The 15875-nt window shown below is 45.2% G+C and overlaps 1 protein-coding gene across 2 annotated transcripts in view; it reads left to right on the top strand.

The window, feature by feature from the left end:
* Positions 1 to 4881, top strand: part of ALDH18A1 (aldehyde dehydrogenase 18 family member A1) — a 41259-nt gene extending 36378 nt beyond the window's left edge. For both annotated transcript variants that reach the window (XM_019952875.2, XM_019952874.2), the window contains exons 16-18: positions 76 to 262; positions 1535 to 1630; positions 3825 to 4881. In XM_019952875.2, the coding sequence (XP_019808434.1) occupies positions 76 to 262; positions 1535 to 1630; positions 3825 to 4006 (465 nt within the window). In that variant the 3' untranslated portion in view covers positions 4007 to 4881. The remainder of the gene's footprint in view (positions 1 to 75; positions 263 to 1534; positions 1631 to 3824) is intronic.
* The last annotated feature ends 10994 nt before the right edge of the window (positions 4882 to 15875 follow it).

Here is a 15875-nt window from a genome sequence, read left to right as displayed (position 1 = left end):
GGATCCAGAAGGAGGAGTATGCACTGCCTGTTTTTGCTGTGTTTATGTCATTGCCCCCAACTTCCTCTGCCCCAGGTGAAGATTCATGCAGGCCCCAAGTTCGCCTCTTATCTGACCTTCAGCCCATCTGAAGTGAAGTCCCTCCGAACTGAGTACGGGGACCTGGAGCTGTGCATTGAAGTGGTGGACAGCGTGCAGGACGCCATCGACCACATCCACAAGTATGGCAGCTCACACACGGATGTCATCGTCACGGAGAACGGTCAGTGCGCAAAGGCAACAGCACTCAGGGTCTGCCGTGTCTGCCTTGATCTCCAAGCCAGCCTTGCTCTGCTCAGCCCCTCTGGGCCTGCAGGAAAACACAGTCTCAGTGGGCTGCTGATAGTGCCCAGGGTTGGCGGCACTTGCTGGTTCACTGAGTGCTTGTATATCTGTTACCCTGTTGTGTTGTCACAGTGGCCCTGGGAGGAAACAGGGAAGAAGTAATTTGCTTCACTTTAAACAGGGTTCACCATGTGTCAGAGTCATCACTGTTTAACCCATGCAGCAGTCTTTCCAGGTTGCTGGAATAAGCCCATTTTATAGCTGAGGAAGGGCTTCTCAGGTGGCACTAGTGGTAAAGAACCTGCCTGCCTGATGCAGGAGACGTAAGAGATGCAGGTTTGATCCCTGGGTCAGGGAAGATCCCCTGGAGGAAGGCATGGCAACCCACTCCAGTATTCTTGCCTGGAGAATCCCATGGACAGAGGAGCCTAGCGGGCTACAGTCCATGGGGTCTCAAAGAGTTGGACACGACTGAAGTGACTTAGCACACGTGCACGCAGGTGAGGAAACCAAGGCTCCAGAGGTTAGGCAGAGAACCAACTAGCATAGGACAAAACCAGCTCTACACAGTTACTCGTTCCTTCCCCATGTGATCACTGAAAGGCACTCCTGGGTGTCAGGCACAGGAGACTGACCTATGGTCAAGGAGAAGCCAGTGTGGCCCCTCAGGGAACTTCCAGTCAGTTTACTGAGGAATCACAGCACCACCAGTGAGAACAGCTAGTGCTTACTAAGCGCTTGCCATCCGCTAGGTCTGGGACGAGTACTCCCCAGCTGTAAGTTCATTATGTCCTCTCCACAAGCTGGGAATGAGGTAATGGTGTCAGTCCTCGTTGATCTCAGGCATTGGTTCAGAGACTTGCCCACAGTCACCCAGCTAATGGGTGTGGAGTTGGAGTTGAGACTTAAGGATTTGGCTCAGAGCCTAGAAACAGATGGTGTAGACAGGCCATTGCCACTCTGAGGGTGTGTCTGTAGGGAGATCTGGATTTTAATCCAGTCTTTCTCATGTACCTACAGCTTTGGCAGCATGACTAATGAAGCAGGTTTGCTGTCTTCCTGTTTCAGATATTCACAAGTCTGTATATTTAATATTCAGGGAAGTACCCCAGGGGCCTGGGCCCTGACCTAGTCAGGCCCTGTTGAGTGGCTGGAAGCAGGGATCGTTTTCCCAGCCATCCTAACTCAATTTCTTCTCATTATGCTGCAGAGAAGACAGCTGAGTTCTTCCTCCAGCATGTGGACAGTGCCTGTGTGTTCTGGAATGCCAGCACTCGCTTCTCTGATGGCTACCGCTTCGGACTGGGTAAGAACGAGTCTGGTCGGAGAGAAAGCAGTCCCTTGTGGATCACTTTGTGGCCCAAGGAGCATAGTGAGGTGGAGGAGCCGCCTGGCGTTTACAGTCACAAATGCGGTCAGGATGATGGAGACAGACTGAGGGAAAGTGGGTTTATGAGAGAGAATGGTCACAGCTGCCATGAACGGGTAGAAGTCCGTGTTCCACGCACTTCACAGGTTAAGAAGGTAGGTACTTGTATTTCCTTTTTCATGGATGAGGATGCTAGGATTTAAAGAAATGAAGTAACTTGCCCAAAGTCACGCAGCTGGTGTTCAGACCCAGAGCTGCTTGAGTTCAGAGCCTGGCTCACTCCCTCCTCTTTTGGCAGACCACAACATGTCTGCATGCGTGGGTTGTGACAGGTGTGCATCCAGGGTCCCATGAGGGCACTGCCACTGCAGGCTTACTCCTTCAGAGAGACACATCCAGGTTGCCTTAGAGATAGGGATCCCCCCAAGGATAGGAAAAAAGAAGGCATTACTACTGCCTATGCTGGGCTGAAGTATAAGCATCAGAAATAAACAGGTAAGCCCAGAGGTGCAAGGTTGACTTCTAAAACAGACTTTGAAATACAAGGCTTTGGAAAGGCACCCTCCCCCTTTCTGTCATTACTAGTAAAATCTCCATTCCCCCAGTAGTATAAGGATTTTTCAGACAGTCTCTGATTTTCAGGGGTACCCTTATACAAAGCTCCAGTAAGGCATTTATGGCACATCTGACAATTATTTCAGCTACTTAAAACATTTTAACTCCTCTGAACGTTTGAATAGAGAACTGCCTAGAGGAATAATTCTCACTGAATTATGAAACGTTGTTAAAGGGAATTTTGCTTAGTTATTCTTAGTCCTTGGGCTCTTTATTTTTAATTCCCATGTTTTTAAAGAAGAAATAACGCACTTGTAAGGGCTGAGGTTCCCAGCATTCAAGTGAAGGTCCAAGATGGGGGAGGAGCAAAGACCACTGCCTTGTCTTCCCATCAGTCACTCAGAGCAAAAGCTCAGACTCTGGTTGAGTAAATTCCTGTGAAATGCCTGAATAATAGTGACAGATAATATTTACTGAGCATTTACTAGATTTCCAACACCATGCATAAGTACATCACATGCATTATCTCAGTTCTACATAATGGATTCTGTTATTTTCCTGCTTTTCCAAAAGAAAAAACTGAAGCAAGAGATGGTTAGGCGGTATGCCCATAGTCATGTGGTCTCTATGCTGTTAAACCAGAGTTTGAAGCCAGTGGTTAGTCTCCTTGCCAGCCAGTGCCCCAGGCACCTCTTTGCTGCCTGCAGCACCACCCCACTGCTCTCCACTAGCTGGCTGCTTCTCATTGTTCGGGTTTCAGCCAAAGACAGCTCCTCAGGGAGGCTCCCCCTGACCACCCTGTCCCAGGTGCTGCCACCCTGCCAGTCTCTATCCCAGCACCCTCCACTGCACCCCATCACCACATGCAATTATTTGCTGAGGTGTTCTCTGGCTGCCTTGCCTACAAGAATACAAGCTCCATGAATTGCATCAGTTATTCACAAGCTTATCCCCAAGGCCTAGCCCAGTGCCTGCTCAGTAAAGTTGGGATGAGCAGGGGAGCTCTGCCTCCACTGCATACAGTGCAGACCACCACCACGCCAGACCCAGAAAAAGCCTCGATGCCCCACATCTGAGGCTGGAGCAGGAGGAAGGGAAAGGAACAGTGTCCTTTCGTGTATTCAGTCACTGTCTTATGAGCACCTACCAGCTAGGCATTTGGGAATATCTAGAGCATGTCCCTTACTATCTAGGGATTGAAGGATACTTGGGGAGATAAAACCTCTGTACATTGTTGTACACTTCAAACAATGCCCAGATATCAGATAATGGTATGCAATCCAGACACAAGACAGATGTCAGAGACAGCACTTGTAGAGTTGTCAAAATGCACTGCAAATAAAATATGAAAGAGAAACCCGTGGAGTCTGTTTCATTAGAAGAAGGGGCCTGACCCTGATTTACAGTGAGCAGAGAACATGTTTACAGGGAGCGTGGAAGTCAGGCCAACCTAGGGAGGGTAGGTCAGGGGAGGAAAGGGAGAGGATGCCAAGTGAGGAGAAGGAAGAGATGGTCTGGTGGGTAGACAGGAAGCAGTCTGGGCAAAGCTGCTTCCTCAATCTTTGCTTTCCTGCAGGAGCTGAAGTGGGAATAAGTACATCTCGAATCCACGCCCGGGGGCCAGTGGGACTAGAAGGACTACTGACTACCAAGTGGCTGCTGCGAGGGCAGGACCACGTGGTCTCGGACTTCTCAGAGCACGGAAGTTTAAAGTACCTTCATGAGAACCTCCCTATTCCTCAGCGAAACACTAACTGAGAGCCTTCAGAGGAGAGCCGGGTGTATTCCGAGGGGTCTTCACAGTGAAGCTCATCTCAAGCATCTTGGGGGTGAGCCCGGTCTTGTCTCCCACCTCCTGGTAGGACCTGCCTGTTGGAAAGTGCACCTCCATGCTTCTGGGCTGTGTGGCGAGATCAGTCTGGGCTAAGCACTCACGTTCCAGCCCACCCCCCCCCCCCCCCCCGCCTTCTCTTTTTTTCTTTTCTCTTTAAGTTAGAAAATAATTGCTCTAGATAGGGATTTTGCATAGTTGCTGCAGAGAGGGACTTTGCTTCACATAGTGCAATTCCTTTTGATGATAAAAATAGAAAGGTGCGGTTTTCCCACATAAAAGGCAATGGAAAAATCACAGTCGCTTTTTACCTTTTATCACCTCAATGAGGTAGAGTCTCTCTTGGCATGTGGTTGTTACAAGAGCCAGTCGTACCTGACAAGTCTCTCCACATTTCATTTCTTTCACATTCTTGGTCTTTAAAAATGAGAGATTTGGAATTTGGAGAGGGGCAGTTCTTATTAGCATTTTCATCCGAAACAGTCACAGAGATGGACTGAATCATTTGTACTGGGCAGGTTGGCCTTCTGTATTTATTTGTGGAGTGAATATAAAAAGCTTTCTAGCTGCTTGGTAGCCTCTCCGGATCCAGAGCTCAGTCCTACTTGTGACGCGGTTGGAGCCAAAGCTGTGGATGGGAGGTGCAAGTTGGAGGATGAAGTACCTACCGCCATTGTGCTTGAAATTTTTATGAGTTATTTTGTCATCCTGTCCTTTCTCTCCGAAACAAAAAATTAGAGAATTATTTTAATACTTTGGATTCTTCACCCCTTTTTGAGAAATAAAGTTCTTATGAAAAGCCTGTGCGCACTATTTAAGTTCTGTGACTCCTTGTTGCCCCCGTCCTCTCCCCTCCCTTGTGCTCTCACACCCTGCTCTGACACAGCCTCTTCTCTGAACACTGATTGGCCTCAGGTGTTGGTGGGAGCAGCACAGGCAGATCCCCACGGGGAGGGACTTAGTCTGAGGAAAGGAGAGATGAAGCCCCAGGACCCTAGGGACTGAAAACATGGTGATGGTCTGAAGTTGAGCGTGCTGTCCTCGTGCTGGGTCCACACGGCCTTAGGGTCGCCTGCTTCGCTGACAGTTCTGAGCTCTCCCTCCTTCCATCCTGTTCTTAACGCCCTTGGTGCCTGATAGTCTGCAGTTGAAAGATTTCTTCTCTCATGGGGGCCCTTCCAAAGAAATAAGCATTCACTTACATGTTTCTTCTTATCCTCTGAGGATGTTTTATGAGCACAAGAATTATGGTGTCATGGGGAGCATGTTCCCAGGCTGGCTCCAGATGCTACCTCTCATCCAGACCCTTACATGGTCGGCCACTTTACCCTGCCTGCCCTGCCCCCTGAGTGGGGAGTTCTGGCATAGCTTGCCTGAAAAGGCAATAAACATAGCTGCCTGAAACTGTATGGCAAGTACCACAATCAGCTCCCAACCAGACAACAAATGCCCCTGGAATCAAAAATAGAAAGTGACCCAAGAAGGCCAAGCCCTTGGGGAGGACTCCACTGAAGAGGCAGGCCTGGAACTGGGCCCTGAGAAAGACAAGTTGTAGGATAAGGAGAGGCCAGAGCATTCAGGCAGGGACTGGGGAAGCAAAAGCTGGAGAGGGGATGAAATGCAAGTCAGAGAGCAATGAATATACAAATTTGGAGCTGAAGTTCATGTGGATAAACAAGACAGTACATCCCAGACAGCTGGGAGGTGTAACCTCACCCTTCTTAGGGCCTGGGACGGGGGTGAGTTTAGTGCAGGAAGTACAGCTAAAGTTTAGTCATCCATAAGCCCATTCTCCCTGTGCAGCCACAGGGAGCCTCCTTAGTCCATTTCTGCAGAAACTGTGGACCGTCAGAATTCTTCCCTCTTTCCTCAAAAGCAAAGTGATTCCCAAAAGAAGACCAGGGAGCAGCCGTAGTGTCACCAGTTTTCCCACCCAGACGGTCTTCCAGCCCTTGGCTTGTCCTTGCTCTAGGAAGCCAGCTTTCTATTCCAAAATTCTTTCTGTGGCCCTACCCTCCTACTTCCCTTTCTTGGCCACCAACTCCTGGCAACACAAGCTGCTGAGCAAACCAGTCCTGAAGTTCCCACCTCCCCACTGAAGGCTGAAAAGCCCTCAACAAATGTGTTTATTCATCAAGTTTACTTGGGTTTAGGTTTCCTATTACTTAAAAATAATGATAATAAAGGTAGTTATAATAGTAATAAAAATAATGTCTGCAATATAGTCATACATTATGGGGGCATTTACAAAGTTATTAATATTCATATGGAAAGAAAATTGGGCAGCCAAAGACTGGATTCTTAAAGGTGCTATTTGCTCTATATCCTTTATTTTATGAAACCATCTCTCCCCTATTTTGCAGTAACCTTGCTGAGTTCCTGTGACTCAAGGGGCATGGTAGGTGGGCCGGCGGGGGGCGGGGGGGGTCATCTGCCCCTGATAAGCCACCTGGTGAGCCTGTCTTTGGATTCCCTGCTATCCATTGATGAACAGTGCACCCAGGTGCTCCCTGACCACTGGTGACGTGGACTACCTGGGCAGAGTTACAGAGGTGGAGGGGGGACTTCGCTGAGATCCATGGACCATTCGGGACATTGGCAGCCTAAACTGGTTATATGTCATAGCTGACTCCAACTCATCTCCTAAGCAGCATCTTCATTCTTGCCTAGCCATGGACATAAACATGCCTTGGAGTCTACTGAAGTGGAAGGTGGGGTTAATGTTATAGTATCTTTTCTGCTGGTGTTTCTGGCAAAAATCAATGAAGACCTTTGTAACTGCTCTTTTGGCGGCACTCGCCCTTTAGTGAGAATGAGAGGTAAAACTTCATTCAATATTCAGTGAGCACCAGTTGTGTGTTGTGTGCTGAGTGTAAGAATAACCACCCCATCCAGTGGTTCAACACTTAACCTCAGCGTTACTGCTCTACCCCCAGTAGTTCTTAACTTCCAATCTCTACCACCTATCTTACCCCCATTCCTAGGAGAAACCCTTTAGCCAATAGGAAGACACCAGACTAGACAGATTTGCTCTGGACTGTAGGGGAGGCGGGTTCCCTACCACTTCAGAGAAAAGACACCTGGTTCTGGGTTCCAGCTGGCCCCAAGAATGCTCTGACACTAGAGGGCAATCAGGGTCCACAGACCTGAGGAGGTCTGTCCTCAAGTCTGGATGAGCTGCACTCTACCAGCATCCTCAGACTATCCACCTGGAGATGAAGTGCTGGCACAGCCCAGTGACTTCCAGAAATCCGTCTACTTAGAAGGTAAGAACGTGGGCTTCAGGTGATAAGAAGCAGAACAGAGTCTGGGCCTTGATTGCACCACCTGCTAGCTGTTTGAGCTGGGGAAAGTGTCTTTGAATTTTGATAACACTTATCCGTAAGTGGGCTTTGTGAAATTATATTTAAGCACTCAGTGCAGTGGCCAGCCTATGGTAAACTGTCAACACTGTTAGCTGTATTATTCATTTTTTTCTAGCTTTCACTTAATTCTGGAGATTTCTATTTTAAGTCCAAACATCTCTTCCTAGGAAATGAAGTGGGGGACACTCTTGGAGATAATCTAGTATTTAACAGGCACTATAGCAAGAGCCTTACAGATGATGCCACAGCAATCTGAATGAATTATCTCTATTTTCTAGGCTCAGAAACAGGCTCAGAGAAGGGAAAGTCGCTAGCCATGTCCAACTCTGCGATCCAGTGGACTATACAGTCCATGGAATTCTTCAGGCCAGAATATTGGAGTGGGTAGCCTTTTCCTTCTCCAGGGGATCCTCCCAACCCAGGGATCGAACCCAGGTCCCCCACATTGCAGGCAGATTCTTTACCAGCTGAGCCACAAGGGAAGCCCTTGAGAGTCTGAGTAAATTCCCAGGTCACACAGTTAGGAAGTGGCAGAACCTAGATTAGAACCAGGTAAGTGGGCTTCAAAGCTCTTCACCACCACGGCAGGCTACAGTAGTAGTGTTTTCCTAGAAGTTCCTGCACCTTAGCCCAAGGCAGGTTGTAAGGCAGAAGGAGGAGGTTGCCAGAGCTACTAACTAGCCCCCTTTTCAAGTAATCAGATCCTAGGTCTGCTCCAGTTTTGCAAGAGGAGATGCTTGTCTGGAAATTCTCCTCAACACCTGGCCCTGGAGGGAGCCGAGTGCATCTGAATTATTTAGAGAGTGCCTAGACATTTGATATAATGAGCAGGTGTGGATGCTCCTCCAACTTTCCCCCAAACATGCCTTTACTGACCCTCTCAGCCTCCCCTCGTTGCCTATGAGGAAAAAAAGAAGCATCAGCCTTCCCACATTGTTTGTCTACCTCCTTCATTCTCTATCCTGAAAATTTTCCGTAAGAAGTAGGCTATTTTCCTTGAAAATCTCAAAATACTGTTGGTTTGAGTTGAAATTTATGTAAATAGAACCCTAACTAGTCAATGGATAAGTTGTCTTTTTCTGTTGATACACAGTGCATTTTCCTCTATCCTAAAGTTGTACAAGTCAAACCAAAAGACTGAATTTGAATAAATGGAAAAAAAAAAAGGTAACAAAAATATACTATGGATTTCAATCACATAAAAAAAAAACTATGCTTAGAAAAAAGACTGGAAGGAAATGTAAAGTGGCACTTGGCCTATAGTTTTTACACCATATTAGCATATGGAATAACATGATGGCAGTTATTAATGAATTCAGGGATTCCGGTAATAGGGTGTGCTCTCCATTCATACATCCTTATGTACCCCTCACATGCACCTCTTACCTGGACCATCCATCTATCCATCATTTCCATTCTCTCATTTCTTATTCATAGGCCAGGAGTGAGGTCACTGTGCAGCCTGAAATTGTCCTGGTAAAGAATTGCTTCCAAGTTTCTTCCTGATCCTCTGTATCTAATCTGTAAATCTGTGTTGTTTTCAATATATTTTGTAGTAACCCAGTTAGATTTTAATGTGAAATTAAGCTGAAACCATTGAATCTTAATATTTTAAGTATCTATCTCTTTATAGTGAACTATTTGAAAACAATTAGCGATTAAAAACCTTGTTTATAAAGAATATTGATTGACATGGGGAAGAGGCTCACTACAAAATGTTGAAGAAAAAACTTGTCTGTACCTCCATATCCATAGTTCCTCCACATCCACAGATTCAACCAACCATGGACTATATAGTATTGTAGTATTTACTATCGAAAAACACCTGTGTATAAGTGATCCTGCACAATTCAAATCCATGTTGTTGGAAGGTTGACTGTAGTTACTCTAGGTTCATATCTATAGTATTTATCTTTGATAAAAAAAAATATTTGAAGCACATATGGCAAAATTTTAACATTTGGTCTTGATGTTGGGTAGTAATATAACAGTGATAACTGTTACATTACTCTCTCTGAATTCTTTCACAATTAAAAAAGCACAGTGAAAAGATATTTATTGTTCATGTTGACATCTTAACCCAGTTATTTTATCAGATTTTCTGATATCCCTATTATAATGCCTGGAATAATGTAGGTAAATAATAAGTATTTTTTTTAAAAAAATAAGAAAAGCTTGGCTTTAAAGAGGATAGTTAAAATTTCCCAATTAGGAAAAAGACTGGAAGAAAATGTATCAACATATTATGAATGATTCTTTTTTATTTTTATTGAAATATAGTTGATTTACAATGTCATATTAGTTTCAGGTATACAGCAAAGTGATTCAGTTTTCTATATATATGTATATAGTCTTTTTTAGATTCTTTCCCATCATAGGTCATTAGAAGGTCCTGAGTATAGTTCCCTGTGCCATTAAGTAGGTCCTTGTTGGTTATCTATTTTATATATAGTACTGTATATTTTAATCCCACACTCCCAATTTATCCTTCCCCCTCTTTTTCTCTCCATAAATTTGTTTTTTATGTCTGTGAGTCTATTTCTGGTTTTTAAATAAGTTCCTTTGTGTCATATTTTAGATTCCACATATGTGATTTATTTGTCTTTCTCTGACTTGCTTCACTTAGTATGATAATCTCTAGATCCATCCATGTGGCTGCAAACATCATTATTTCATTCTTTTTTATGGATAAGTAATATTCCACTATGTATATATACCACATCTTCTTTATCCATTCATCTGTTGATGGACATTTAGGTTGTTCTCATGTCTTAGCTACTGTAAATAGTGCTGCTATGAACATTTTGGGTGCATGTATCTTTTCGAATTAGAGTTTCCTCTGGATATATGCCCAGGAGTGGGATTACTGGATCATATGGTAACTTTATTTCTAGTTTTTTAAGAAACATCCATACTGTTCTCCATAGTGGCTGCACCAATTTACATTCCCACCGACAATGTAGAAGGGTTCCTTTCTCTCCACACTCTCTATTGTGAGTGATTCTTGCTGAGTTGTTGTTTTTATTGTTCAGTCACTCAGTCATGTCTGCCTCTTTGCAACCCCATGGACTGCAGCATGCCAGGCTTCCCTGTCCTGCGCTGGGACTAATAGTGAGTTTTACTCATCATTATATTTTTCCGTTTTCCAAAGTTTCTGTTTTACTACTTGAAATATTTTTAGAATATTTTTCTTGTTTTCATAGCTACTAATATTTATCCTTGTGGGAAATTAGTGGTATGATGGCAAATAAAATTTATGATAACAGTCTTTTAACTCTGCTGCTGCTAAGTCATTTCAGTGGTATGATGGCAAATAAAATTTATGATAACAGTCTTTTAACTCTGCTGCTGCTAAGTCATTTCAGTCGTGTCTGACTCTCTGCGACCCCATAGACAGTAGCCTATCAGGCTCCTCTGTCCCTGGGATTCTCCAAGCTGTTTTTCCCATCCCATCCCACATTGTAGTCTGTCTTTTGCAGAGAAGAAATCAAGGCCCAGGGGGCCAAGTCCTAGAACTGGGCCTCTGCCTGCTAGAGAGACTGTCAGCTCTTGGGCACCTCCAACCAGTGGCTGCTGGTTTGCCTGTTGCTGTGCTGGTTTTACTCCCATGCTCAGAGCCTTCCCAAAGCAAAGAAATGTCCAAAACCATGAAGTGTTTCTGCTTCAGGTCCTTCACTGAACTCAAGTTTTCCTTCCCTAACTCACAAGTAAGACTACATCTCTGTGTTGCCAGATTCTGTTTCCATGCAGACAATTAGATGGTAAATAATTCAAGAGAACGGAAACTGGCAAAGTGGTGTGTGATGTCCAAATAGCTATCTTGTTTACCCTCTGGTGTAAACTTCAGGCTTGTCTGCAAGTCAGAGCCCCAGGAGTAGGTTAAATGTGCAGCAAACACAGGAATATCCCTCTTTCCATTCTCTCCCATCTTTGACTATTGTTGAGGGTAAGAATGCAGTTTCCCAGTTTGGTTAAAGTGAAACAGCATGGCTTTGGCAGAAAGATTCAGCCGACTTCTTAGGTAAGTCCAAAATTCCTCCGATGATGGGTTGGATGTCCAGAATCTAAAAGCATCCACTTCCCCTTGTGGTGAGGATTCGTGATTCAAAGGTGAGGTCTCAGCGATTTCACCATGCATCCTCCCTGTCCTCCTTCTGTGCAGTGAGGGAGATACATTTCACCAGGCCCTTCTAAACCTGCCTGTCATTAAAGAAGCAGTCTTAGTTAAGACTCTTTGAGTTACAGGTAATAGAAACCACCTCTACTTGCTGATGAAGAGAAGGATAATGTATTATATGGACAAGGGGTGTCTCACAAAGCCCAGAAGCAAAAATTTTAGAGCTGGCCCACCCTCTCAAGAGACTGACACTAGCTCATGCAAAAAAGAGAAATTTGTGCCTCAGGTAAGCAATCCACAGTGGAGGTGAGTGACTAGAATCAGGGGTCCCAACATCCCCTCAATGCTCCCATGCATCTTCTTTCTGCACGAGGGCTTCCTTTCCTCCTACTAGAGACTTCCATGAACACGGGACATAGCCAGTGAAAGCTTGCAGACTTATTCTCACAACTCTGTCTCACCACCTCTCCCTGCCAGCCACAAAAATAAAAAGACTCTCAGCTCCCAGTTTCAGTGTGGAAAGACTCTGGTTGGTCTACTCAGGCCACTTATCCCCCCACGCAGTGACTCTGTAGAGGAGGGGCTCTGGCATGGTCTGGGGTGATTCAACCAAACATACCTGTTTACCTGTACCATTATTAAATCTTGAGATCATTTCATAGGACTTCCTTTTCTGATAGGATGTAATATGCAACAATAATCCAATGTTCCTGCTGAAACAACCAGAAAAAACTAGATAAGCTACAAAAATTATATTTTTAAAGACATTGGAGAGGTGTAGCAGCAACAAAGACTAGTAAGATTCGGGAGAGGAAAGAGCTTTTTCTAAATGGGATCCCTGACCATTTTCTTCCCTGGAGATATTTGCCAAAGCTAGGAGAAGGCAATGGCAACCCACTCCAGTACTCTTGCCTGGAAAATCCCATGGATGGAGGAGCCTGGTATGCTGCAGTCCATGGGGTCGCTAAGGACTGAGTGACTTCACTTTCGCTTTTTCTTTTCTGCATTGGAAATGGAAATGGTAACCCACTCCAGTATTCTTGCCTGGAGAATCCCAAGGACGGGGGAGCCTGGTGGGCTGCCGTCTATGGGGTCGCACAGAGTCGGACATGACTGAAGCGACTTAGCAGCAGCAGCAGCAGCAGCACGATAGAGCTTGCGGAGAAGGCAATGGCACCCCACTTCAGTACTCTTGCTGGGAAAATCCCATTGATGGAGGAGCCTGGTAGGCTGCAGTCCATGGGGTCACTAAGAGTTGGACACAACTGAGCGAATTCACTTTCACTTTTCACTTTCATGCATTGGAGAAGGAAATGGCAACCCACTCCAGTGTTCTTGCCTGGAGAATCCCAGGGACGGGGGAGCCTCGTGGGCTGCCGTCTATGGGGTCGCACAGAGTTGGACACGACTGAAGCGACTTAGCAGCAGCAGCAGCAGGATAGAGCTTGACCCAGGCATAAGGTCTTTCCTGGGACAAAAAAACTCATAGAGCTTTTGATGATCAGTGTGATCTGGCCTAACGCTGGAACCTAGAGGAGCTCTAAACACATGGCCAGTTTTCCCCATGTAGCACTTGCTGAATTCTGGGATGCATCAGGAGAGACTGGGTTATAAGTGTTTCTTATAAGAGAGAAACTTCCCACAGACTTGCAGTAGTGATGAAACAAAGAGGGATGAGGGCCACATCACATATGGCAGCTGTCCCCTCAAGACAGTTGCTGAACTTTGAAACAGTGTGGGGCAGAACAAAGAGCTGAGCTCCTAAGAGCAGAACTAAATCCTCCACAGGCTTTCAGAGTTGGGAAGACAGAGACCCACCAGACTGTCAATCAAAAGCTCGAGTGGGCTCCGTCAAGGAACAAGATGACCCAGAGTTGTACTGGGACTAATACAACAGCAATTCAGCCCCGGCTCAGCTGAATCCTTGACTAGACTGAGATGATCAGTCTTTTATACCATCAAGAAACATGCAAAGAGCAGGGAAATGTGACTAATAATTAAAACAAAAAGTAGAGAATAAAAGCAGACCCACAAATGATTCTGACATTTGAGTTAGCAGACTAGGACTGTGTAATAAGTGTTATAAACTTGTGAGAGAAAATCTAGCAAAGGAAAAGAACACAACATATGAAAAGATAAAGAATTTCAGCAGAACTAGTATCTATATATATATATATATATAAAAGAATCAAATAGACATTCAAGAACTGATAAATGCAATATCTGAAATTAACACACTAAATGAAATGCTTCCTTACCAGTTGGTAAATACCTACCGGTCCAAGCCTCAATGGCCACCTGGCCCTTCCTGGACCACCCTGGACTTCCCCATGATCCAACAACTGAAATGTTTATTGCAGACCCAGCCTGGGGCTTCTAGGACCCTGCGTTACCACTGCTGCAAGGATTCCTTCTGACTGACTGGTGTGTGTGCTTTTCCCATTTGTCAACTGCTTCGATGTTACTTAGGACTTCCCTGGTGGCTCAGACGGTAAAGCATCTTGCTTACAATGAGAGAGACCTGGGTTTGATCCCTGGGTTGGGAAGATCCTCTGGAGAAGGAAATGGCAACCCATTCCAGTATTCTTGCCTGGAAAATCCCATGGACAGAGGAGCATGGTGGGCTACAGTCCACTGGGTCGCAAAGAGTCGGACACAACTGAGCGACTTCACTTTCACTTTCGATGTTACTTGGTACTGTCATTGAAAGGCCCCACCAGAAACAAGTGATTGAAGTTGGGAAGAAAGAATCCCCCAAAGGGGATAATACTAGAATAAAAGGAAAAATGAAAGGACATAGAAAGGGGTGTTTTTTCACTATGATGTTCACTAACAGGGCCAGAAATCTGGAACCGAAGGCTGCTATTTGCTGAATTTACATTGTGCTAAATTTTGTATCTACCATGGCCAAGGAGAATGGAATGAGCTGTGGAGAAGAGGTTGAGCGACGAGTTGGACTAGCTAGATGTGTTTGCTATGTTGCTTGGTCTCTGGAATCTGATTGAGTGACAGCTCACACCAGTTCAACTCATGGAATACTAAGGAGAGCTGCAGAGAATTGAGTTTCCTCAAAGGCAGGAGAATCTGGTGAGAACTAAATGCCTTTCAGAGTGCAGGGCCAGAGAGCAGTTTTTAGAAACAGATAATTCTGGGTTCAGAATGCACGCCTGCCATCAGCTGGTTGTTTGACCTTGGGCGAGTCACTCTGCCTCTCCTGTTGGTCTCATAGGCTGGTGGAAGGCACTGTGGTTAACTGCCTAACAGTTTCCTGCCTTCTTTGCTGATAAAGGCCTCACCGTTCTTTCATAGTGTTTCACTCTTTACCTCTCAACTCAGGGGTGAATCATACTTGGTCTAGGCCATTGTAGTAATTCTACACCCTGGTCAGTGCTTGAATTCAGCATGTGTGTATGATGACCCAGTTCCAGTCATTGAGATGAGAGGGGTGATCAACCAAAAGCTTCTTAGAAAGCTTTTTTTGTACTTAAAAGAGCCCGTGCCTCTGCTAAACATTGTCTTGTCCAATTGGATGCCTGGAAATTCAGCAAAAATTTTATAGTCATGAGAGGAGCTGGCCTGGAGATTCAAGCCAATTGAATAAAAAGATGGAAGGAACCTGGGTCCCTGATGACATCATCGAGCCTCCAATTTAACCAGTCCTAAAGCTGCCCTTGACTTCCTACTTTTGCATTCCAGTCTCCTATAATGGAAAGGACATCTTTTTTGGGTGTTAGTTCTAAAAGGCCTTGTAGGTCTTCATAGAACCATTCAACTTCGGCTTCTTCAGTGTTACTGGTTGGGGCACAGGCTTGGATTACCATGATATTGAATGATTTGCTTTGGAAATGAACAGAGATCATTCTGTCGTTTTTGAGACTGCATCCAAGTACTGCATTTCGGACTCTTTTGTTGACCATGATGGCTAATCCATTTCTCCTAAGGGATTCCTGCCCACAGTAGTAGACATAATGGTCATCTGAGTTAAATTCACCCATTCCAGTCCATTTTAGTTTGCTGATTCCTAGAATGTCGACGTTCACTCTTGCCATCTCCTGTTTGACCACTTCCAATTTGCCTTGATTCTTAGACCTAACATTCCAGGTTCCTATGCAATATTGCTCTTTACAGCATCGGACCTTGCTTCTATCACCAGTCACATCCACAACTGGGTATTGTTTTTGCTTTGGCTCCATCCCTTCATTCTTTCTGGAGTTATTTCTCCACTGATCTCCAGTAGCATATTGGGCACCTACTGACCTGGGGAGTTCCTCTTTCAGTATAAGCATCTGAATGCAGAGTTTCAAAGAATAGCAA

Source organism: Bos indicus, chromosome 26 (assembly GCF_029378745.1).
Source record: "Bos indicus isolate NIAB-ARS_2022 breed Sahiwal x Tharparkar chromosome 26, NIAB-ARS_B.indTharparkar_mat_pri_1.0, whole genome shotgun sequence".
In the NCBI taxonomy this organism is placed as follows: domain Eukaryota; kingdom Metazoa; phylum Chordata; class Mammalia; order Artiodactyla; family Bovidae; genus Bos; species Bos indicus.
Note: the sequence above shows the minus strand (reverse complement) of the source record. Positions and strands in the feature narration are given on the sequence as shown.